Source organism: Phasianus colchicus, chromosome 2, assembly GCF_987193195.1.
Source record: "Phasianus colchicus chromosome 2, bPhaCol1.hap1.1, whole genome shotgun sequence".
Lineage (NCBI taxonomy): Eukaryota > Metazoa > Chordata > Aves > Galliformes > Phasianidae > Phasianus > Phasianus colchicus.
Window position 1 is genome coordinate 82,436,432 of NC_143437.1, and position 23,913 is coordinate 82,460,344.

Genomic DNA, 23,913 nt, shown 5'->3' on the forward strand with positions numbered 1-23,913 from the left:
AAACATTTATACAAGAATATACAATTTTTTTGCAACCTTTTAAAAGTCAGAAGGGACAAATGCATTTCTGACTGAAAACTAGTAACAAAGCCTGTTTTTTCATTTTCTCTCAATGAGCTGGTTTGACCTTATAGCTAAGGGATGAACACAGGTGAACCACTTGAATTTTACTTGTGTTGTATTTTAACAACTGACATTTCATATAAATGCTGGTACTTTAAGTGTGTCATTTTATTACGTGAGGTCCTCAAAATAGTAGTAGGTTCAGATATTCCCACTCCTCACTAACTGTTCCTCCCTTAAACAATGCATCCCTTTAGAGACATGACAGTTCAGTTCATTCACTTAGACAGCCTTGCCTCAAACTCATCACCAAAACCATTCAATTTGGATGGAGGAAAAAAGAAAAAAAAGAAATTACTTGAATTCTCCAAACTAGCACAGTCCTGCTGCCCAGAATGGCATCCTAACATATGTGATCGCGTGTATTTGCCAGGAGGTGAAGCCAGGTGCAAGCAGTGAAAATTCCTTAAGCTAAAGGCTTTAGCATTCATATCTCCGTCTGATTTTGAATATGAAAAATCTTAACGCATTTCAGGTCTTCAATACCTTGAAAGAAGGCAAAGGCAGATATGCTAAAGATAAAGCTTTGTCTGTGTGGCTGACAGTATGGCCTTTTACTCATGCTTATTTTTGAGATAGAGAAGCAAAAAGATTGCAGTGTGTGATACCAGCTAATGAAAGAAAAAGGTTTCAGTGAAAACTAGGTAAAAACTTATTTAAAGAAAAAATGAAAACCCTAGGTTTCATTTACTTTAGAAAAGGTAAATGCATCATTTGCAGACATCATTGCCATTACAGTAGTAATTGAAAACAGAGAGTACAGTCAGCAAGAGATGCTCTATTTCTATTAGACTCAATGATTCTTGTGGGTGCCTTAAAACTCAGGATATTCTATTAACAGCATCCACTTCAGTCACTAACTAGAGTCAGCAGAAGATCTTACAGATGAAGAACATGAATGAATATTTACACATACAAATATACATCCATACATACAGATACTTATACATACCTTCTCTGTTCTCCAATTGTATTATACTATGTTGCATATGCTTATGTCCAACAAAAACAAATTCAGAATCTGTTCCAGATAACTTAAAAGACGTTTCTCCACCCTCTGGACCTCAGATACCACAAGCATAAAGAAAATCCCACTGCATGGAGACTTAACTCCTTCCTAAGTATGCTGTGTTTATAACATTTCCATTTGGGCACCTGATACTTGATTTACATTTTATTAACAAGAGATTACCTTATCAAGGGCTGATGCAGAGCAACCAGAGAAGCATGAACTATAACTGATATGACAGAAAGGTGAAAGTAATCAAACATAACATTGACGTAATGATGAAGGCCCCGGTGTAAGTTAAAGTGCAACTTTAAAGTTCGGCTACTAATTGGCTGTAGTGTGCTCAGGTCATCTGGTCTAAGAGTAAAAAAAAAAACAAACAAAAAAACCAATTATAGTGACTATATTTAAAGGATAATGTGCAAGCAAGTTATTAGCAATCGATACAGATAACAATTTAGCACTGGTGTGTACTTTGGAATGCAATAGCATCTTCCCAAGGGAAAAACAATATCAAAATGAGTCAAGCTGGTTATGAAACCTTAACAGGCCTCAGTGTTGGATTTATCTTGTAATCTCATATATGCCTAATAGGAACGCAGTACATCTATATATAACACAGTTTTAATTAGTTTAAAAAGTTAACATATGCTGTTGCTGTAATAAAATCTTCCAAATTTAAACTTACGAATAGTCTGTATCCGTGAAGTGTAGGTCTAACGTTAGCAGAAAATTCATTTCATTAAGAGACTCTTCAATCTAAAAAGAAATTGTGAAAGCATGAAATCTTTTCAGGTCCTTTATTTATAATAATTCAAACTGTACATAACAAAGAGTTAAGCATCTGAACACAGTTAATATGACTGGCAGATTACCTTCCTCTCATCTAACAGCATTTTTATTTTGAAAATCATCACATCATTCACAGAAACTTCCTCATTTTTGTAGAGAATCTGAAATGTTTTACTGTAAACTATATTGTCATGGATTGAAGCAGGAAAGGCAAGATCTGCACCTGGAAAGAGAAACAAGTATTAATGTAATAGTGCTAGCATCTGGAAACGCCAGAGCAGTTAATAAAGTATCCTAACATTCCTATCATTTCCATGACCACGTTTATAAACATCACACCAACAAAAGCAGCAGTTTCCATTTTAGCCAGCAGCTAATGGAGTTTGAAGGAATGTGCTTTGTATCTAAAAAATACTTTATCAATATATTTGAATGTAATTTACTTTTAATACAATTTCTAGATCAAAGAATCTATATTAAGACATTCGAGGCATCAAATATTATTATTTCATTAATCATTCCTTTTGCTTGGCAATGCTTAAACATACTGAGATCTCAGAATTAGCTACAAATGAGGCGATGTTAACTGACATGTACCACCACTCCACTGAATTAATCAAGAACAGAGGTGGTTCCTCCTTTCCTTCAGATTTTTGCATACTACTCTGGCCAGACCAGTTCAAAGTCTATCACCCGAATCTTACATTTCTTGATCAGTACGACGCTTCTGCTTTCGGCTCAGAAGCTGCTCATCAAAAAGAATTCAGAAAAATGTGATAAATAGTTGGGGAATCCTTTCCCAAAAAAGGTCAAAAGAATTTTGGAAGAAAAGAGAGTCTTAAAAGTTCCCAAGGAAGTATTCAGCAATAATTAATAGCAAAGGATTATCACACAGGAAATACGATAACAGCCACAATCCTGTGAAACAACGCATAGAAGAAAGTGGAACTTGGAAGAACTGAGGCAACAGTAAGGCCAACAGTTTCTTATCAGTCCTCAACAAACAGCCTCAATCACATTAACCTCTTCCAGAACACAAAGCCTTAAAAGTTGTATAAATGGGAGTGTGAAACTTTGATTAAAAAAAAAATCAATTTTTTTTTTTTTAAACCACTTCAAAGGAATACACAAAAGACAAAGAAAACTGAATAAATACTTCCTGCTTTACAGCTCTGGAGCCCACAGTCCAGTGATAGAAAATCACTGCACAAGTCTGCATATGGCAAATATTTGCACTCTGTCACCTTTGTAACATTTTAGCTTAACATTCCATCAGAAACTAGAAACCTGAAAAAACACATTTTTCTTTGCTGAAATGCTTTCATATGCATCATCAATTTAGGTCTTCTGGACAAAATAAAAAGGATAAATCATTAAAAGGTAATTCCCCTATGCAATTCCATGTTCACCTTGTATCAATCCATGTCATATGCTAGAGGTGAAGGGCAGAGAGGGGATGGTTTCAAGTTACTCATAATCTGACAGAGCTGTACACAATCAGCAAAAGGGATTCTGCCACTGCAGGCTGATATAAAAGCAGTAATGGAGACACATGGCCAAGGTCCTGCTTCCTCTGCACTGCCAGCTCCTTGAATTATAGCCCTTGGTTCCGCTGACCTGAGCATAACATGAAACTGCATCCTCGGAAGTGAGAGAGGAGAGGAAAGGAAGAACTAGTGCCAGGGACAGGCAGAGCCACATCTACGTGGGGTCAAGGTTTCACAGTATGAAATCAACAAGGCAGAACTATTTTTTTTTTTTTAATTAGTAAGTCAACTATGCATAGTCTGGACTAGACTATTACTAGGCTTCTATCCTCACAAAAAGCCTCCTCTGCCACAAAGAAAAAACAGTGGGCAATGAATGGATGGATAGTGATAGGACAAGGACAAATGGTTTTAAACTAAGACAGGGGAGGTTTAGGTTAGATGTTAGGAGGAAGTTTTTCACACAGAGGGTGGTGAAGCACTGGAACAGGTTGCCAAGGAGGTTGTGGATGCCCCATCCCTGGAGGCATTCAAGGCCAGGCTGGATGTGGCTCTGGGCAGCCTGGTCTGATGGTTGGTGACCCTGCACATAGCAGGGGGTTAAAACCAGATGATCATTACGGTCCTATTCAACCCAGGCCATTTTATGGTTCTATGATTCTATTATATGAATTAATTTTTGCACAGTGAACATTTCTACCTCATTCCTAAAGTGCTTTTTTGCTCCTGAAAACTATTGTTGAGTTTCTTACAAAATAAGAAATTCAGAAGAGCCTTAAAACTGACATAACTTTATACATAGTACAATTACCACTGTTTAACTTCCTCAATTGTGACTACATCACCTTTCAAGTTACAAAAATGCTAGGAGATCTTTACAAGGTTGGAGCTAAAGCAAATGTCTTGCCCTGTCACCATTAACTCACTTGTCCTAGGTCCTGAGTATTTCAAGTGAACTACTAAAGGACACAGGAAATAAAAATGGAAGAACCATGGATTTAAAAATCTCATGATCTTATGAAAAGGAGGGAAAGGCTAGGTAAGGGATAAAAAGAGAAGCAGAGGAAGAAGCTAGTTTAGACAGAGGTTAGATATAATGAAAAAATCTGTTAGGTGAGTGTGATATAAGGTGATATAAGGAAAAAAGTGAGCATGGTGAGGCGCTGGAACAGCTTGCTTAGAGATGTGGTGGATGCCCTGTCCCTGGAGACTTCCAAAGCCAGGCTGGATCAGGCCATGGGCAACCTGATATAGCTGTGGTGTCTTGTTCATTGCAGGGAAGTTGGACTAGACAACCTTTAAAGGTCCCTTCCAATTCTGAGGATTCTATTCTAAGCAATAGGAAGAAGGGAAGAACCGAACATGTATAGTTAACCTGTAGAAATAGAAGGAAGATCTAGATCAGACAGCCTGCAGGAGAAAACACACAGCTATGGTAAGGAAATGGCTGTTGACTTGCAAAGAGGCTACAGAGAGCTAGAAGTAACTAGGTGAGATGATATGGAGTACAGTGGGAAAACCTTGACTCTGCTCAAGAGAATGAGATTCAGAAGAGAGAGAAGTATTAGGAAAACAGAACAACAAAAACACCTGGACACAACTCGTCCTTCTCAAAGAGAGCTGTGGGCTCCTGTACAGCCTCCTCTATTGCCAACAAACAACAGACACCTACAGTCAATGGGTCAAACTTCTTATGCTGTTCTGCAGACAGCATAATAGCAGCTCTTTTCTAAAATCACGCGAGTCTCACTCGCTGGTATCAGCTATTCACCAACCTTCAGTAGCAGAGCTGTGAGCAAAATCTACAGTTCTGCTAAATTCAGCAAGCAACCAAAACAAATAGAAAGCAGAGGTCCTCAGAAAAATAAAACACAATCAGATCCACAAGAAAGATCCATACAAAAAGAAAGAAAAAAAAGAACAACCAAAAAGCAAAGCTGTAGCTTGACATGCATTTAACTAGCCAAAAAAAAGAGCAGCTCTACTCATCCTTTCAATGACTGAAGTGGGGGAGAAGGATACAAACTGCAGTGGTACAACCATTACAGATAACAATCTGATATGCCAAACTGAGAGAGGACCTCTTCCCAAGTCAAATCAGACATTTGTGTTAATACTGCACACAGAGCAATATAAAGGTAAAGAGTAGCAGGCAGGCAGAATCAAGGGCTGATGTGTTTTGACAGCACTGCTGATCTTAACTCACATCAAATTGCAGCCTTAACATTTATGCCTAGTAATGAGAGACAAAAGCACTAACACATGTCACCGAATTTATTAACAAGATTGCAGCTTTCCGAAAATTAACTGGAGACTGTTCTAAAATATACCACAAAGTGAAAGAAACACTCTTGAAGCAACATTAAACATATCATTAAGTTAAATGATAAAAAAAAATCATTTTTTTTACTAGAGCAAAAGGATCGTTCTAGCACAGCTACATTTCTTAAGCCACACCACACATTGTTTGAAATGGAATAGTTTGGGTTTGTAGGAATTATTTCTTTACTTCACATAAATCTCGAAAATCCAAGAAATACTCAAGAAGTTTGAGTAAAATTCAGTGTCTAACTTGTATTATTCAACATTAATTTTAAAATAGCCTCAAAAATTCAAGTTTTGGAAAATTCATCTCTCTTTTTCTCAGACCACAGTAGGTCCTTCTTGGCAATTCTAAGAATTTCACCTGTCACTTGAAAACATCATTCATTTTTGTTTTTCACATTTCTATAGCACAGTGAGGCGTGGGCTTGACAGAACTAGGAGAGGGCTAAGATCTTTCTCCAGCAGTAAGTTTGGATTCTTTTTGAAAAAAAAGAAAAGGGAACTGGGGAGTGAGAGAGTTAACAGTCTCAATAACAGTCTGTATCCAATGTTCTCCATGACTTGAAGGATATCTACTTAAATGAGAACTGCCCTTGGCAATCATGGTCCAAAACACAAAGAAGACCGAGCATATCGATGGAAGAAAACAGAAGACAGTAGTATGTTTTGCTACCAGCAAAGAGAATTAACAGAGGAAAACTATCAAGGCAAATTCTGCAATTAACTTTTCAGTCTCATTGCTATGAACAAACTAATTTTTCAGCAGGATATAATGAAATACTTTATATTTGAATTATGTTAATAACAAAATAGAAACACTTTTATATTACTTATAATAATATAAGGGAAAAATGACATTTCCTTAATTAACAAGGCAAGATAATGTCTTCATTTACTACAAGGCCTTGCACTTACCAGTTGCATGTAACAAACTAGCTTCTAATTTGTGTGGAATTCTTGGAGGGATTTTCATAGATGCACGAATCTGGTAAAAGCTAAAGAAAAAGACAGTGACTTGCAACACATGTGGTACAGTACATCTCAGTTACCATATTCAGGTACACACAATGAAGAAGCAGAAAACAGGAATAGGGAACAAGACAAGGAAGACTGAAAAGATTAAGACTGTGCTCTTGTGACTCTTCATCGAGCAGAAAGATGGCCACATGTGAATAGAAGGAGGAATTGGTCATGGAGCTTATCTTTCCAAATTATACAGTGTTGAGGTAGATTTTTACATAGGTATATGGTAGATTTATGCTAGTAAGGGTAGGAACTGCAGGTTTAAAGCCTAAAAAAAGAACGAACAAAAAACATAACCAACACCTTTTGTCTTTTGTTTTCTTGGTCTGTGTCTGCACCTTTAAAGACTTTTTAATCCTGTTTAGTTCCATATTGTCTTGATTGTGATCTATGAAATCCCTAATTGTCTCATACACTGACTTTATGGGACTTCTCACATGACACAAGCACCCACAAATAAATACTTAGACAATATGTTCTCTCTGCCTCATCTCAATTCAGATAATTTGTTTATATTTGATCTGGTGAGCTGTGGTCACCTCCATGAGAGAGTTCCATGAGCTGCTACACAACCACACAAGCACCACCACCAGCACCACCAGAGGGAGGGAACGAGAACATTCAGAAGTAGAAAGTGGGCAGAAGCTTTTTTATTCCATTCTAGCAAACTTACAGCTCATTTTCATCACCTACACTAATAAAATCCAAAGTATCCCAACCTACTGCATTGTTCTGATTTTGGGTTCTATCAACTCAGCCTAACCTGAGGATCCAGTAGTTAATTAGTAAATATACTTTTTACTTGCCTAAGAATAAATAAAAATCATTCTTAAATTAACATTTCCACAAAATTATTAAATAAATTTTAGTCTGGTCCAACAGAAAATATTTAAGCCAGAGGTGTGGTTAAAGATAAGAGCTCACAGCAAAATCCTTCCTACTGTTTAAAAATTGAATAAAGCAACCTACTGCAAACCAATAACCATATAATTTGATTTATACACCCACAGGTCAAGGAAGATTTCAAGCACATTTCTTAGGTCATTCATAAAGTATGAATTACTTTGGCACTTGATAAAAAAAATATTAACATCAAGTGCTCACTATCATGTTCTACAAGAGTGTAAGGAATTAAGGTGATTAAGAGAGCCTTCTCATCAGTAATCTAGCAAGATGCAATCTAGTTTGCTGAGCTACTCCTTTTCTGATATGACTTCTATCATTTGGTGAGTTACTCATTTCACCTACACTGAGGAAAGATGGTACATTACGATGTACAATAACCTCAGTAAGGAGATGCTTCTCACCAGCCTCAGCTTCACTGTGTCATTTCTGGACCCCCAGTAAGCATTTCACAAGAGCGTGGCATCCTACAAAGCACATCTTCTCATGACCCAAATGATAGGAATGTGATAGCATAGCACAACACTTGTTACTTCAGGTGTTGAGAAAAGAATGGAAATTCATTGGAATGGTTTATATTAAATAATACACCTCAGTAGTTCAGCGACACGCTGTGTATTTACTTATCTTCTACCAAGCTGGGTCCCTTTATCAGACTTTAAAACAGCTCAAATCTGCATCATTCTCAGTCCACATATAGAATCATGTTGCAGATACACACAGCATAGCTTTAGTTTAAAATCTTTATCAAGTGTGGATTAACAAATTAAGACTACAATGTAATGTGCAAGGCAAACAACAAAAACTGAACACCGAACAAAGAAAGAGGTTAAATTCCATAGTATTTAATGTAGTAAAACTCATTTGCCCTAATGATGCTATTAGATATTAGATGACTGTTTACCCAATATGATGCCCCAATGAAAACAGTAATCAATAGAATTGTCCATGTTTAGAATGTAATTTGTGAAACAAAAGCCTGTTTTTACAACCTTACTCTTCCTACTATTAATTCATCAAAAGCAGAGCATTCTAGGCTTTATCCAGTAAACCCTTTGCCTGCCTGATGGATTTTAATTTGGGTTAATGGGGATATGAAGGTGCATTGTTTGCTTGTTTGAGACAGGTGGCTCTGATATTCAGCACAGATTTATACTTTAAGCAGTTTATAGCAAAACATTTACCTGTTAATCTGAATATTTAAATCCAGGAGGAGTTCAGCTTAGGACAAATATGTAAAAATTAGTTTCAAATCTTGTGCCCAGATCTTTGAAATTATTTTACAGCATAAGATATTTCAATTAAAAAAGCAACATCCTACACAGTAGTTATCCAAATTACTCACCGTCACTCATCTTTAAATACTCTATAGATTAAGGATCTATCTGCAAATGAAGTGCTGTGATACTGATACAAAAGGTTTTACTTACAACTAAATAGCACTGTAATGCAGAAAATAAAGAAGTGTTTTCTAAAGCTCAGATACACTTTGGGGTATTCAAAGAGCTGGCTGATGTCATCATGAGACCTCCCTCAATTATTTTTCAACAGTCTTTGTAATCTGCTGAGGCTCAGCTACACTGGAAGCTGGAAAACATTCCAATTTTCAAGAAGGGCAAGAAAAAAAACTCTGGCTACTACAGGCCTGCCAGTCTTACTTCAGTGTCTGTTAAAATTATGGAGAAAATTATCCTGAGAGTTCTTGAAAAACACTTGAAAGACAGTGCAGTCATTGGTCACAGCCAACATGGATTCACAAGGAGGAAAGTCCTGTTTTATAAACAATTTTCCTTTGTGAGAAGGCTATCTATGTAGTTGACCAAGGGAAGACAACCGATGTAAACTTTTTGGATTTCAGCAAAGCTTTCAATACTGTCTCTCACAGTCTCCTTCTGGACAAAACGTTCAGCATACAGCTATACAAATACAGTGGTTGAACAGCTGGCTGATAGGTTGGTCTCAAAGAATTATGGTAAATGGGATTACATCAGGTTGGTGTCAGTCACTAATGAGGTTCGGCTTCAATTTAGAGTCAGTTCTCTTCAATGATTTTATAAATGACATGGAAACAGGACTTGAAGGCATATTAAGTAAGTTTGCAGATGATATTAAATTGGGAAGAGCTGTTGAATCCTCTAAATGTTGAGAGCTCTGCCTTGCAGAGAGATCCTGAGATATCTGAGGGCTGGGCAATCGTCAACCATAGAAAGCTGAACAAGAGCAAGGGCCAGATTCTGCACCTGGGATGTGTCAACCCTGACTCTATATATGGACTGGGGAATGAGAGGCTGGATAGCAGCCCCATGGAAAGGGATCTGAGGGTTCTGGTTGATGTCAAGTTGAACCTGAGCCAGCAGTGTGCCCTGGCAGCCAAAAGGGCCAAATGTACCCTGGAGTGCATCAGGCCCCGCACTACTAGCTAGTTAGAAGAGTCAAGGGTTGTATTCTGTTTTTGGGTGCCACAACATAAGAAGGACATCAAACGCCATTACAGTCTACAGCTTCCTCACAAGGGAAGTGGAGGGGCACATCAATAGGACCCAAGGGAACAGCACAGAACTGCATCAGAGGAGGGTCACGTTGGGTGTGAGAAAAAGGTTCTTCACCAGAGAGCAGTGGGCATGGAGCAGGTTCCTCAGAGCAGTGGTCATGGCCCCAGGCTGCTGGAGTTCAAGGAGCCTTTGGACAACACTCTCAGGCATTGGGTTTGAATTTTTGGCGATACTGTGTGGAGCCAGGAGTTGGACTCCTTCCAACAAGGGTCTCTTCCAACACAGGAAATATTTCTATGTTTCTATGATACTTTCCTCATTTGACAGCAAGTTTTTAAAAGAAATTTCAAAAAATGCATCAAGACTGGACGTTCTCTTTTCTCTGAGCCCCACATTTCTCATCTTTCTGTCTCTGGACATTTATCAATTTGTGCCACAATCCTTCCTTTTCCATCAAAAAACCAACAACGCAAACTGATCACTCCCAAATATTTCTCAGCTGTACCATAAACATTGTCTTGTGATAAATCTTCAGCTGACCCATAAATCTCATCTATCCAACTGCATCTCCTTGGGAGTCCAGACAACAATTCAGTATCAAAGACTTGTTACAGTCTATCAATTATCTTAGATATCCTTAAAATACTCTGCAAATAAGATCTGAACACAATCAACTCTTCATTATCTTACGTAATGGTAGAATGAAGGTATCCTTGATAATGGAAAATTCCAGATGATAACGGTGCTACATTTCATGCCACGGATTGTACTGGAAATGTACCCAGATAGATGAAGCAGCCTGAGACTAACAGAACTTTAATACCCCTTGTCCAGCATCTTCCAAGAGGTGGAATGTGCAGACCTCATCAGGCAATTGCAGGCTTAGTGTTAACATCTTTCAGAGAGTCTAACAGTTTGGGTCCACCTGTGCGTCTACATCTGAAGACCTACCCAATATCCACACAAATAGAGAACATGGTATAAAAACTGCAGCAGCATGGTCAGTTCTAAAGCAAACTCAGTGAGATTCAATGAGCAAGCCTAAATTCTGCTTAGCCCAAGTTTTCTGACATGTACGTGTAGCCTCAAGAACACCAAACACTGAACAATCTCTATGTCATTTTGGATCTTTCTCAAGGCTTGACTGCAACAGTGACCTGCAAAAACCATTTTGATAATTGAGACAAAGGCTTTATGTTTTATTCAATATTTATTTGAAACTGTTTTCCATAGCAGAAATATTAGCAGAAACATTAAAAAAATTAACACAGATTAGTGATAGCAATTAGCCTTAAGACTCCCCAAAAGTGCTGGGATTCTTAAGATCTAGATCACTAGTCTTCTTTTGGAGGAGGACTCTTGAGCAATAATAATTTGAAAAAAATCTCTGTTGTTTTAGACTGTGAACACTTGGCAAAAATTTTTAGTTTGAAGGAATGAAGTAGATGCTTTCTTATGGAAGATACTCATTCCTGTATGAAGAATTCCCATCCAAACCTTGTAAAAGCCTCACCTTGCTGGAAGAATATTGATTAATTCTGAAACTGTACAGCCATCACTGCATTCAAAATTACAAAGGTTTTTTTTTTAATTCCTGCACTTATTCATTTCTCCTGGGTTCCACAGCTGAATCATGGTACGTATATGCATGATCATGGTTTTACCTGGAGAATGAAGATTCCTTCACTAGAGACACTGTTCACTACAGGGTTCACCACCTCATCTTGCCATAGTTAGTTTTCTCACAGATAATATAACTCAGCTATGGAAGTGCACTCTCCTCATTTCCCAAACACCATCAGGCCATCTGCTCCTCAGTAAAGGAAACCATGACTACTACTATGGCTCTACAATGGCAGACTGTCCCAGTGCTAGTCCTATTAAGACAAGGTAAACCAATGCCACTTCTGAAACATCTAAAAACATAATTATTATGTCAATAATGTAGCCTTAAGGCTACTTTAAATTATTTTCCTGATAAAGAACAGAGGCATCTCTGCTTACTGCTGTCAAAAAAGAATGTTTTATGTATAGAGATAAGAACATGTCCTCTTGAAAAAGCATTACCAACAGATCATATGGCTTCTGTCTTAGTAATAGCTCTCACTCTGCAGTAGTCCAGGCCAGGGACTGCTTGTCTTGAGAAGCCATGCTGAGAAACATCTGGGAGTCTTGGCAGACACCAAATTGAACACAAACCACCAGTGGGACCTGGCAGGAGAATCATAGCATCACAGAATTGCTCAGGTTGGAAAAGACCTTAAAGACCATCAAGTCCAACACAACCTAACCATACTACCCTAACTCTAACAATCCTCTGCTGAATCATGTCCCTGAGCACCACATCCAAATGGTTCTTAAACGCATCCAGGGATGGTGACTCAACCATCTCCCTAGGGAGCCTATTCCAGTGCTTAACAACCTTTTCTGTAGAGAAGTTTTTCCTGATATCCAACCTAAACTTTCCCTGGCACAACTTGAGGCCATTTTCCTTCGTCCTGTCACCTGTCACCAGTGAGAAGAGACCAACCCCACTCTTGCTGCAAACACCTCTGAGGTACTGAAAGAGAGCAATAAAGTCTCCTCTCAGCCTCCTTCTCCCCAAACTAAACAGCTCCAGCTCCTTCAGTCTCTCCTCATAGGGCATATTCTCCAAGCCCTTCACAAGCCTTGTTGCCCTTCTTTGCTCCAGCACCTCAGTGTCCTTTCTGTATTGAGATACCCAAAGCTGAACACAGAGAGATGGGGCCTCACCATCCCATCCTGGGCAGTATCAATAGAAGCAGGGCTAATTGGTTGACAATAGCAATTCTCTCTCTTAACTCAGCACTCATTAGACCACATCTGGAATTCTGTATCAAGGTCTGAGACTCTCAATTTGAGCAAGTTCAGCATAAGCCCATCAGGTTGGACAACTATTGGATCACAAGCTCTTAGGAGAAGCTGAGGCAATGAGGCATTTTCAGCCTAAACAAGAGCTTCAGGTGCCAGTAACTGCAAGGAAGTTACTGATAAACCTGAGGTTAGTGATTGGAGAAAGAGGGGCAGTGGTCATAAACTAAAACATGTAGGCAGCATCTTCCAGTTCCTATTACATCATAAACTTGAGGGGAAAAAAAGAGAATATACAAAATTATCTCTTAAAATTTGCCAACCTTGCCTTCTCTAAATGCTCCCAGCATTTATCCTTTCTTGTTATGTAAACCATTGACAACAGGTCAAAGATGAATGCCAGATCTCTTACCATTTCATGGCATAAAGCCTTTGTTCTGAAACAATTTCACACCCATATCCCAAAAGGTACCTTTGCACGTGCTTTATATTTACTATGTCAGCACACACAATCAAAGTCACTAATGGAATGCTCATAAATATCTGCACAATTTTTGCCAACCCAAGCCTATGCAGTGTGCTAAATGTATGCACTTGCTGATGCCCATTTATCTCATTTGGTCCTGAATACAATAATATGCACATCCATAATTCCACAGTAATGCTATTAAAAAGTTGAAGGATATCTGGAGCTTAGTATCCTTACAACAGACATTGTAGAAAAAGGTCTTCTAAAAGAGGTAATCAGAATTACTGATCTCCAATAGGCTGGGAAGAACTTCACTGGTCATCCTCAATAAAAGATTAAATCTTTTCCAAAACAAGTCGCATTAAAATCTTGTAGACTCGAAATCTGACATGAGTCAGAAAATACTTTCCAACACAGAGACACAGACAGATTTCTTTTTTTTCTGGGATCATCATTTAGATGGGTATGGGTTCATTTACAACCTGAGCAAGAAATTGGCTTAATAATAATCAGAATAAAAATAATCAGAATCTTGCTGCCAACAACAACAACAAAAAAGATAAGAAATAATGGTTATGTGACTTTTTAATACTCTTACATGGAACCACAGTCAGTAATGTGTGCAAGTGGAGTCATCAAGGACAAGTATTATTAAAAAAAAATCTCATGCATAAAAAAAGCCTATGTGCTTTTACAGAGACAGCTGCACGAGCATTTACTTAAAAAACCACTTACTTCACCAGCTAAAGCACATTCCAAGGGAAATGCATGTCCTGGAAAAGTTTTATAATACAATTCAGTGAGGTAAAACTTTTCTGCAGTTCCTCTCACCAAGCAGAGGAAAGGCAGAAATGCACACGGCAAATTCTGACCTTGTCCCTGAGTCCCCATGCACTCAATGCACACTTAAATGGATTCAGTCACACTACAAGAGCAAACATTGAACATCTTGGACTGCAGTGTTCACAGGCACAATGGGTCACCTGCAGGGCAGCTTCTAAATTTATCAGTTTGCAAAACGAGGGAACAGCTGTGACCTTGCAGATGCAAAACCTCACGAGAGCCCTTGGGATCTCCTGAACATGTGGTCCTGTTGAAAACCACCTGCTCAGGTGCAGAAAACTACTGATGCTCCTCTCCTTTCCTTTGTCCAAGCTGACATCAACCAGACAGGTGTGGCAGAGCAAGCTTCATTTGGTGCACAGGAAAATGGAGAACACAAACTCCCACTGCAATAAGTTTGAGGCAGCTATATGTTAAAGAAATCCAACAGAGAAAATTTTTTACGTACTTCTGTTCAGCATCTCCGTGTCCCACAATCTTATCTTGTGATAAACCTTTTGCTACTGCAGAGATCCTAACAACACTAATTCTTTCAAGAATGTAGAAAAACCCATCTTAAAAGCTGTAAAGGCATTTAGCACTTCACACAGCCAGTCACAAACCTGTATTGTTTGGAATTTTGCTGGGAAGTGATTTACTTTTTTAAAAAAAGTACATCTTGTGTCTATGGAACACCTTGTTTTCTAACAACTGAAGATGTATTTGAACGAAACAGTTGTTAGGCTGAAAGTTGGATGGCAATAATTTGGAAGACTATTACCTCAATAATTCAGACAAGGGAGACAGGAAAGTAAATGCAGTTAAGGATTTTGCTTTATTATTACATAAGGCTTTTCTCCATGTTCTTACCAGCAGCACAATCGGGTACAATTTCTGCACTGGTACTTAAAAACTTAAAAGGGAAATACTACTCTCAAATAAATCTTGTTGTTTCTCTTTTTAAAGAGCCTAATAAACATATAATAATAGATTCACTTTTATTTAATCAAATACATCTTAACTTGTATTAGTCTATGTTTATAATTTTAGTTCCCCTTTTATTTCCTGTTATTACTGAAGGGAATATAATAAATCATGCTAAGTTTTCTCTACGTTTAAGTTATCTTTAAATTATAACACCTCTACAGATCTCATCTTAATGATTTCCCTGCTATGGCAATTTTCCAACTGCATTTACATGAAGTAAAATTATTATTATTTTTTTTATGAATTTGATTCAAGATATTAGCATCACAAATAACATTTTTCAAGTGTTTATCTTCTGATTGTCTCAATTGTTTCAATTTTCTGGGGACGAAGGTACAGGATGTAGAGTTTTCCTGGCAAGTGGAGTCACAGTTTTTCCAAAGCTCCACCTTCTGCAAACAGACAGCGGTTCTTCTTCAGAAACATCATAACATGTTAATTTTGAAATCAAGGTTTAGCAAACACAACAGATGGGAGACCAGAAGACAGTCTGACAACTCATTTTCTGGTACTTGCTCCAATGGTATTTCAATTTTTGTTTCCCAAGTTTTGCAGCTGTGCAGTTCTGTTTCATCTGTCAGTAATCAAACATACAGGCTTTGCCATTCACTTGGTAGCCTGCTTCAATGAAATTCAATCTCTATTCTATGAGCAAACGTATTTAACGAAAAATGGAAACTTAGGTACCACAAAGAAATTGTGACAAAAATAATGATAAGGAAAAAAAAACCCCACAAAAGCAACACCAAATGCACACAAACTATCATGTTTTATGCAAGATGCATTACATAAAAGTCAGTACTCTCTTGACCCTTGCCAACATCTTCATCTTTTTCCCTGTAGTGTTTTCACCACTTAAAGAAGTTACATCAGCTCCAGTTCTTTTTTCTTCTTTTCTAGTTTATATCAGTGTTTCTAATACAACTGCTCTTAGATGTTATTTGGACATTATGGAAAAAAACCACCAAAAAACAGTCCTTTGGCACCAGAAGCTTCCATCTTTCACCTTCAAGCAAGGTGAAGTTTCATGATTGATTTAAGCCAGCTTAAGACAGCATTGCCAGAAGCAAGATAGGAGCAAAGTCACACTCCAAAACCTCTTGTGTTCCCTGGTTTAAGGCTGACTTTCCACCACTGCTCCTTGTAAGCAGAAATCTGCCAGACTCACTGAAGAAGTACTGTAGGTTCTCCTCAGGGAACTGCAGGGGCAGGGGGGGTTGCTATTCTGAATGTCAGCATACTTGCTTTCTGTTATCTCCTTCCTCCTTTCCAATGGGAAAGGTCCTGGCACTGTAGTAATGATAAGGGTCCTTTCCCTCAGGACTTGGGCCCCTCAGTGCCCTACAGTTGTCGGAATCCTTTAATTTGTCTCTCATGCTAGCTGGAATTGAGGAAATCTTCACCCTCTTCATAATAAGGAAATACCAAGAAAGTCTTGAAAATTAGACTATGGTTTTACAACACAAGGATTTTTGCAAAAAAGTCAAGTTTGAAGAGCTCTGTTTTCACTGTTTCCCTCTTCCCTGCCCTCCCAGACACTCACTCTTGCCCCTGTGCTACAGCATATTTTCCTCCACTCAATCCTACCAGAACACTACTGGCAGAGTGGTGCTGCAAACTGGTCTGATTCAGCAGCTCAGACAGCACAACTGAGAGGCTGTCCATTGTGGTGACAAGGAACAATCAGGAGCAAGGAAAGCAGAAACTCCAAACTGGCACTGCCAACCAGAGTCTGTATCTGCAAATGACAGCTAGGGAAATTAGAATGGATGTAGCTGATGTCTGTCACAATTCCCTATCCTAAAGGAAGGGATGCCAACTGAGAAGAAGGCAGAAGTTCAGACAGAGGGTTTCTTTCAAAACAAACTCATCTCTGGACTGCTGTCAGCAAGAGATCATACTGATGAAGCAGACCCTAATGTTTGACAGTCTCCTAAAATGGAGGACTGAACTTCCACAGCATTACAGTTGTATCAGACCAGAAGCCAGGTGGTGATAAAGGCAGGGATCCTGTTCCTCCATTCTATCTTGTGCTCTTGCACTGGCAGATTAGCACTGGTCTTGCGGAAGGTGGACCAGGGAGTAGAATTATACTGTCTGTTTTAATTCTTCTGCTGGCTTACTATTTTGGCTTGGCCCATGAAAAGGTAGAAGAGCATTACTGCAGGCACAGTAGAAAGCACCAGAAGAGGGACAACTCTTTTCAGACTGCTGCTATTCAACAGGTCTCCTTTTCACTAACATGTACACCCTTAGCTAATGTCCCAGCCCATTTAATCCATTCCCAGACTACACTGCTGCCAGCTGCTACAGATGCTGACCATCTGATTGATCACAGAATGGCAAACAAATCAAGAGATGACAATGCATATTAAACCCTTTGGCAGATATATGCCACTGTACTGGCTTAAGCCAACTACAAATCCAGAGACAAGAATGCTGTTTCACAATGGATTTGAATCCAAGGAATTTTCAAACTTTCTGGAGAAACAAAGTTGTATAGATTAACATGAATATGTTAAATTGGGCAAAGTTCTTTTTTTTCCTTTAATAAATAAAAAATGAAGAGCTCAGATGTGTAAGCCTGAGTGCCTACAACCCTCTGGAAACGTCTCAAGTTTCTTACCTGTCAACTCAAGAATATGGCAAAGGAGAACAACTGGAGAGGAATGAATGACAGTAAGAAATCTCCAGGTATGAAAAGTTACTTTGCATGACATACAGTAATTGGAAGAGGTATCGGGAGGTTTAATGAGTGAAAGAAGAAGATTTTAAGAAGAGATGTGAAGCAACGTGAGCTCTGAGTAGGCACTTGATTGAAGCAGAAGCAGCAAGTCTGAGTTTGGTGGTGTGACAGGTGTGTGACAGGCACCCACATTCAGACAAAGCTGCATTTCTAAGATAATCCAGTAAACCGCTGTCTGTGATTGCAAATACATCAATACATAAATATGTAAGAATGGATGTATGCACAGCAGAAGGGGCACAAGAAGGCACCATGCCAGGATTTTCTGTTCTACAAGGCAGATATGACTCTGGAATAGTTGGTGAACATTTCTCTCTATTCCTGCTGATAGCTTTGGATCGCAAGCTAATTTAAAGAGCCAGCATAAATTATCTTTCTGCAATTACCAAGTACATGTAATTAGGGAAGAACACTTAGAAACAAGAGATTTTTCTTTGGTTCTCATTACCCTCAAATAGAAACTGGTCTGAACTATAAGCCAACACAGAATCTACACGCTACAAAAGAGTGTTACACCTGTGAGAAAGAATCTTAAAATTAGCAATGCTAATGACTAAGCATGTACTTAATGCAAAGTTAAAACTGCTTCTGCTGTCATATGCCATTCCAGAATACTGAACTCAGTAAAACTCAGATTTAGAAAGAGAAGTTACATACTAAAGAAACCATTATTCTAATGTCTTCAACTAACACCTCAGTGAACACCTACTCTCATACTACACACAGAAGTTAACTATATTGTTCTAAAAGTTAAAAAAAAAAAAAGAGAGCTTTATCTGGAGAAAAATCATTATATATTCAGTACTGTCTTGCATTGTCACTTACTCCTTGAAATGAACTCACTGATCTTGTTTCTGCTGACAATCTTCATTCAGTCTCCTGACAACACTGCACAAGGCTGATCCATAATCTTTACACTGCAACATGAAATGGTACCTAGTCTTACGTATGCAAGGTACATTTTCTTTGATAATGTAAAGAAAGAAGCAACTACACAGACCTCCAAATACAGTCCTTAAAGGAAAACATATGACTTAAACCATATCACAATTACATTTAATATTCTTGTCACACAAAATAGCTATATCTATGGCAGTGCTCCAGTAGGCTTCAGCAAGACATTAGGATGGCAAAAGGACACATCTAAAGACTTGCTATTTTATTTTTTGAAAAGTAAATTTTGCCAAATTCAGTGTCTGGAAAGTACATCTGACTCATTCAAAAGAATGAACTCTGAATGTTAGGATGTCTTGTTTCCTTCCAGAAGGGCTACATAGGTGTAGGAGCTAAGGTCTGAATAAAATACAGATTATTTGAAATCCGTAGCCAATACCTGAGAAGTTTAGAATATACAATGAATACCCAGGAACATTTATCAAACACTGAGGCATAATTTTGAAAGTATATTGGCTGAGGGAGCGTTGGAGGGCAAAAAAGCAATGTTAAATTTTTGTAAAGAAACCCTTCAGTACAGCTGCAATTACCAACAATTTGTTATGTACCCAGGAATAATGACTGAAGAAGTAAGCATCTGCACCATTATATTTATATATGTCAGAAGATGTATCTAAAACCAAGAGCTTTAGTCATCTGATTTAGTTTCTTAAGAGCAAGGCAAGTCCTCTAGGAATTAATGCATTGGGTGGAATAAAACATAAGATTCTCCAAGTCTGAGTAGAAACCCAACTTACAGTGGCTTTAAACAACTACTCAGCAAGCATCCCTGTGTGGCCAGAAGTATCCTAACACAGATATTTTACTCAGATATCTAAAGACAAGTGGTACAACCTCCCAGTGTCTTAAGTTCCATTCACATAGCTAAGGCAGAGCATAGATCAAAAGCTTTAATTTCTCAGCTAACTCAAAGGAAGCAGTGCTCAATTTTACACTTACTTTTCCAACTGCTATTTTCAATAAACGTAGGGCTTTTCCTTTTGAAAGGTAAGGTTCTGAAGCACCATCATTTGGCACTTCAAACAGCCATTGCTTTTTTGACCACATCACATCTTTGTCTTCTGAGGCATCCTCCATCAGAAGACCTATTGGGGTATTTGATCATACTAACTTCTAACATCTGAAGCAATACCAACTTAACATATAACTTTCGATTGCTCATTCCCAGTTTTGCCTGTTCTTGCCCCAGAGCAAGAAGGACCTGTGTGCACGACCACCACTGAACTAGAAGCAGAAATTGATCCACTTAAAAAAAGTAAGAGAAGTAGTAAGAAAGAGAAGTACCTGCACTTTTTTCCTAGACAGAAAATTCCCTTTTATTTAAATTTGCTTTTACAGCCTGGCCCGCTAAATCTTGAACCTGCATTACTGCTATTTGTATTACTGGAAAATCATAAGCTGTAGAACAGAGCTCATCTTGCAGCTACTAGACCAATCTGACAGTTTTCTTCTCCCTTTGAAAAGATCATGTTACATTAAGTAAAGATCACAGTACGATGCTTCAGAAGATCTGCTGCTACATGTCAGAAGAGGACTCAGAGCACTTATTTCCTAGAGTCTGTGTCATACAGGAATGAAGTTTGAAAGTAAAAGTTTGACTGGGCTTTATGAATTCCAAACAAAACCAAATAGGTCTGCCTGAACACGCCGTGTACCCTAACTGCTTGCTATTTGATCATATGCCAATGACACAAACCATTTGCAGAGGCTGCTTCTTTATTTAGGAACAGAAACTGTCCATCTCCTGATTCAGCCAGGACTAAAAATGCTAACTTAATGTTAACACGTTATAAATTAATGTAGATAACTCACTGGATCCAGAGAAAACAAAACAAAATAAGCTTTCATTTGTTGCCTGATGTCTTATTAAATTACCATGTAATCATAGTAAGAGTCATTAAGATTCATACTCTGATTCAGTGTATTTTCTTTTATGCTACATTGCACAACAAGACAGATGGAAGCATAAAATGTCAATGCTGCTGAGATACATTTGTAACTCTCTGCACAGGGACAAAACATGCATCTATGGCATAGAACAATAACATAAGGTTAATTTCCCAATAGCTTCCAAGAAGTGTTTTCACATTTCTGTGATATTGGACTTCACAAAAGAAGCTTTTACCTTAAAAAAGAGAGAGATAAAGCAGACACATAGAGCCTTTAGTATTGAAAAGTCTAAATGCATATCTAGCTAGCTGTGTGCACTATTACAGACAAAATAAAAAAATGGTTAGAGAAAAAGAGATTGCACACAGGCAGAGAAAATCTAGACTAATGCTGTTTTTAAAGCAGATCTCACAGCAACACTTGTGCTGTGCTAAACTACAAACCATCAGCTGAGTTCCTCTTGTCCATTACATTTTCCAATTCATATTTGAAAAAACAACTATTAATGATTATTAAAAAAAGGAAAAATAGGCCCTCCTGTATTAAGCCTAGTTAACTAGCTACCTGTTGTGCAAATGGACACAGTCCTTATGCTTAAGGGCTTACAGGAAAAGAGACAACATGGAAATATAAATAGGGATGTGCAGTGACAGACACAGAAACTGTCAGTGTTTCAAAAATGATGTGAGGAAACAGCTTTTGTGTGAAGACACTGGCAGGACAGAAAACAAAAAAAATGACTTCTTTCAGAAAAACCTTGTATATCTAATAGTTCTAAAAAGTATGAGACTCTTCATTTTTCGACAATATAAATGTATTGAGCATCTCTTGCAGATTTTTTGAAGTGGAAAACCAGTATGGAAAAATTAATATCCTGGTTTGAAAACTGAGAAGTGGGAAATGCAGCCTGGTACCAAGGCTAAGCTGCTAATAGGAGTCAGGCAGCGTAACACAGGAAAGATGGAGCCCTTGCTTTCCCACAGTGCTTGATGCTGTGATGAGAGAGAAGTCAGAAGGCTGACAAGGTCAAAATGACAGCCTTCAAAGTAGGAGAACATAACATATATCAAGGTCAAATGAAAATTAAATGGAGTAATTAAGGGAATTTACCAGTTTGCATTATATACCAGACTATGAAAGATGTTATATTATGGTCCTTCACCCCAAAAGAATTCACAATTAAAATAAAGGCGGGATGCAAGCAGGCAGTTGGGTACAAACAGGATAAAAAGACTGATCAATCCATCTGAAGTGAGCCCATAGTTCCTGTTTCTTCCTCAGGCAAATGCATCTCTAGTTCAGGGCAAAGCCAGTGTTTAGGCAGGACAACTGCTGCAGAAAATGGGCACCAGATTTGTCATTCACAAAGTCTCAGAATCTTTAAGAGAGTTTTGTGGCATGTAGGTTTCTTCTCCGTGCTTAAAACATGCATCATTTGTGAGTGGCTGCCACTCTCAAATGTCAGAAAATAAGGGGACTTTAAATATGAGCATGGAATCATAGACTCACAGAATATCCCAAGCTGGAAGGGACCCATAAGAGCATTCTTTTGGCTCATGCTCAATTCACTGTCCATGAAGCCCTGGGTGTACTTTTCTGCAAAGCTGTCTCGTACCTGTTAGCCCTCAGCCTGCACTGCTCCATGGTGTTATCTGCCCCCATCTGTATGACTCTGCATTTGTCTTTAACACAGTGAGATTCCTGTCAGCCCATATATTCAATTTGTCCAGGTCCTTTCAAAGAGAAGTTCTGTTCTCTACTGTAGCTTACCACTCCCTGCAGTTTGTTATCATTCAAAAACTTGTTGAGAAGGCACAATGTTTCATCATCCAGGCTGTTAATCAGGCTCTACACATTATTGATCCTGTGAGTGATGCTATCATCCATTAACTGTGGTTTGGACTTTGCACCACTTGACCACAACACTTGGGGTATGGTCACCCAAACAGTTTTCCACCCAACTCATTCTATTGTTCTCCAGTTCACACCTCACTCAAACCACAGTACGTTTCCCATTTTATTTAGAAAAGGACAGCACTACAAAACCCTAATCTAACTGGAGCCTTTATGAAATAAGATGACAAGGGGCCTTGCTATCTCAGATCTTCAGTCTCAAAACTCCTAGTCAATTAAATTTCTTTTATTCATTTTGTCACACAATACCCACATATCAAACGCTGTTTGGGCAAAAACTCCCATGATCACATCACACTAATCTAAAAAGGAAAATTATGTGAAGCCTTATCTGAATGTAGCAACAGATTAAAATGAACCAAAAGAGCAACCTGGAGCAAGCTCGCTTTTAAGTAATTGATGCAGAGCTATAAGAAAATATTATATAATGAGATATAGCTGTATTAGATAAAAAGAACTTAAATTATTCTTTAACTACATTACGTAACTCTACTACTTACAGCTGCAGTGCAACTTTTAGGAAAAGCTAACCACCAAAATATTCCCACAGACATGGGACTTATTCTGGCAGTGCAGCTCCCTCTCCTTCCTAACATTGCTTTCTAAGAAAACATGCCCGAAGTTGAAGGCTGAAAACAGAGACTCAGTATCTACTTGTCATTTTTCTCATGTCAGCATTCTACTTCTCTCAACTTGCTCTGTTAATGTACTGTGTTATAAAGAGCAAGCTTAAAAGAAATGTGCCAAGTTGAGCACTGCAATTAAAATGCAGTGCTTTGCTTCTTAACTACCTTGCTGAGGGATCATTTCAATCAGAGGGTGAAGATAACCTAAAGACTTCCTTTCCTTCAGGCTCTTCTCTGTTAAAATTAACATGTTGCCATATTCTAACCTCTCCCTCTCTGCTAATTTCAGGGGGAAAAAAAAGGACACAGTTCAAGCAACTATACTTTTTTTTATCAAAGTACTTAGAATATTCTCAGCATCCTCTCAGACCTCTTAAGCCTTCCTTAATCCTCCTCCTCCTCCAATGAAGACTGAAATTACAATTTCCCCCAAAAGATGGATGCAGCCAGTTTGCTGCATACAGTATGACCGCAAGTGATAGTGAACACAACAGCTTATCACTTGTCAGTACCAACTTC

The 23,913-nt window shown here is 38.3% G+C and overlaps 1 protein-coding gene across 4 annotated transcripts in view; it reads right to left on the reverse strand.

Moving 5' to 3' along the window:
* Nucleotides 1-23,913, reverse strand: part of FAM135A (family with sequence similarity 135 member A) — an 82,745-nt gene that overhangs the window by 41,086 nt on the left and 17,746 nt on the right. For 3 of the 4 annotated variants that reach the window (XM_090136194.1, XM_031611308.2, XM_090136193.1), the window contains exons 4-7: nucleotides 6,652-6,731; nucleotides 2,008-2,147; nucleotides 1,821-1,891; nucleotides 1,316-1,489 (exon numbers count right to left, since the gene is read on the reverse strand). In XM_090136194.1, the coding sequence (XP_089992320.1) occupies nucleotides 1,316-1,489; nucleotides 1,821-1,891; nucleotides 2,008-2,147; nucleotides 6,652-6,731 (465 nt within the window). Of the gene's footprint in view, nucleotides 1-1,315; nucleotides 1,490-1,820; nucleotides 1,892-2,007; nucleotides 2,148-6,651; nucleotides 6,732-18,835; nucleotides 18,907-23,913 lie in introns of those variants that run through there. The other variant, XM_090136195.1, reaches the window with a different exon arrangement.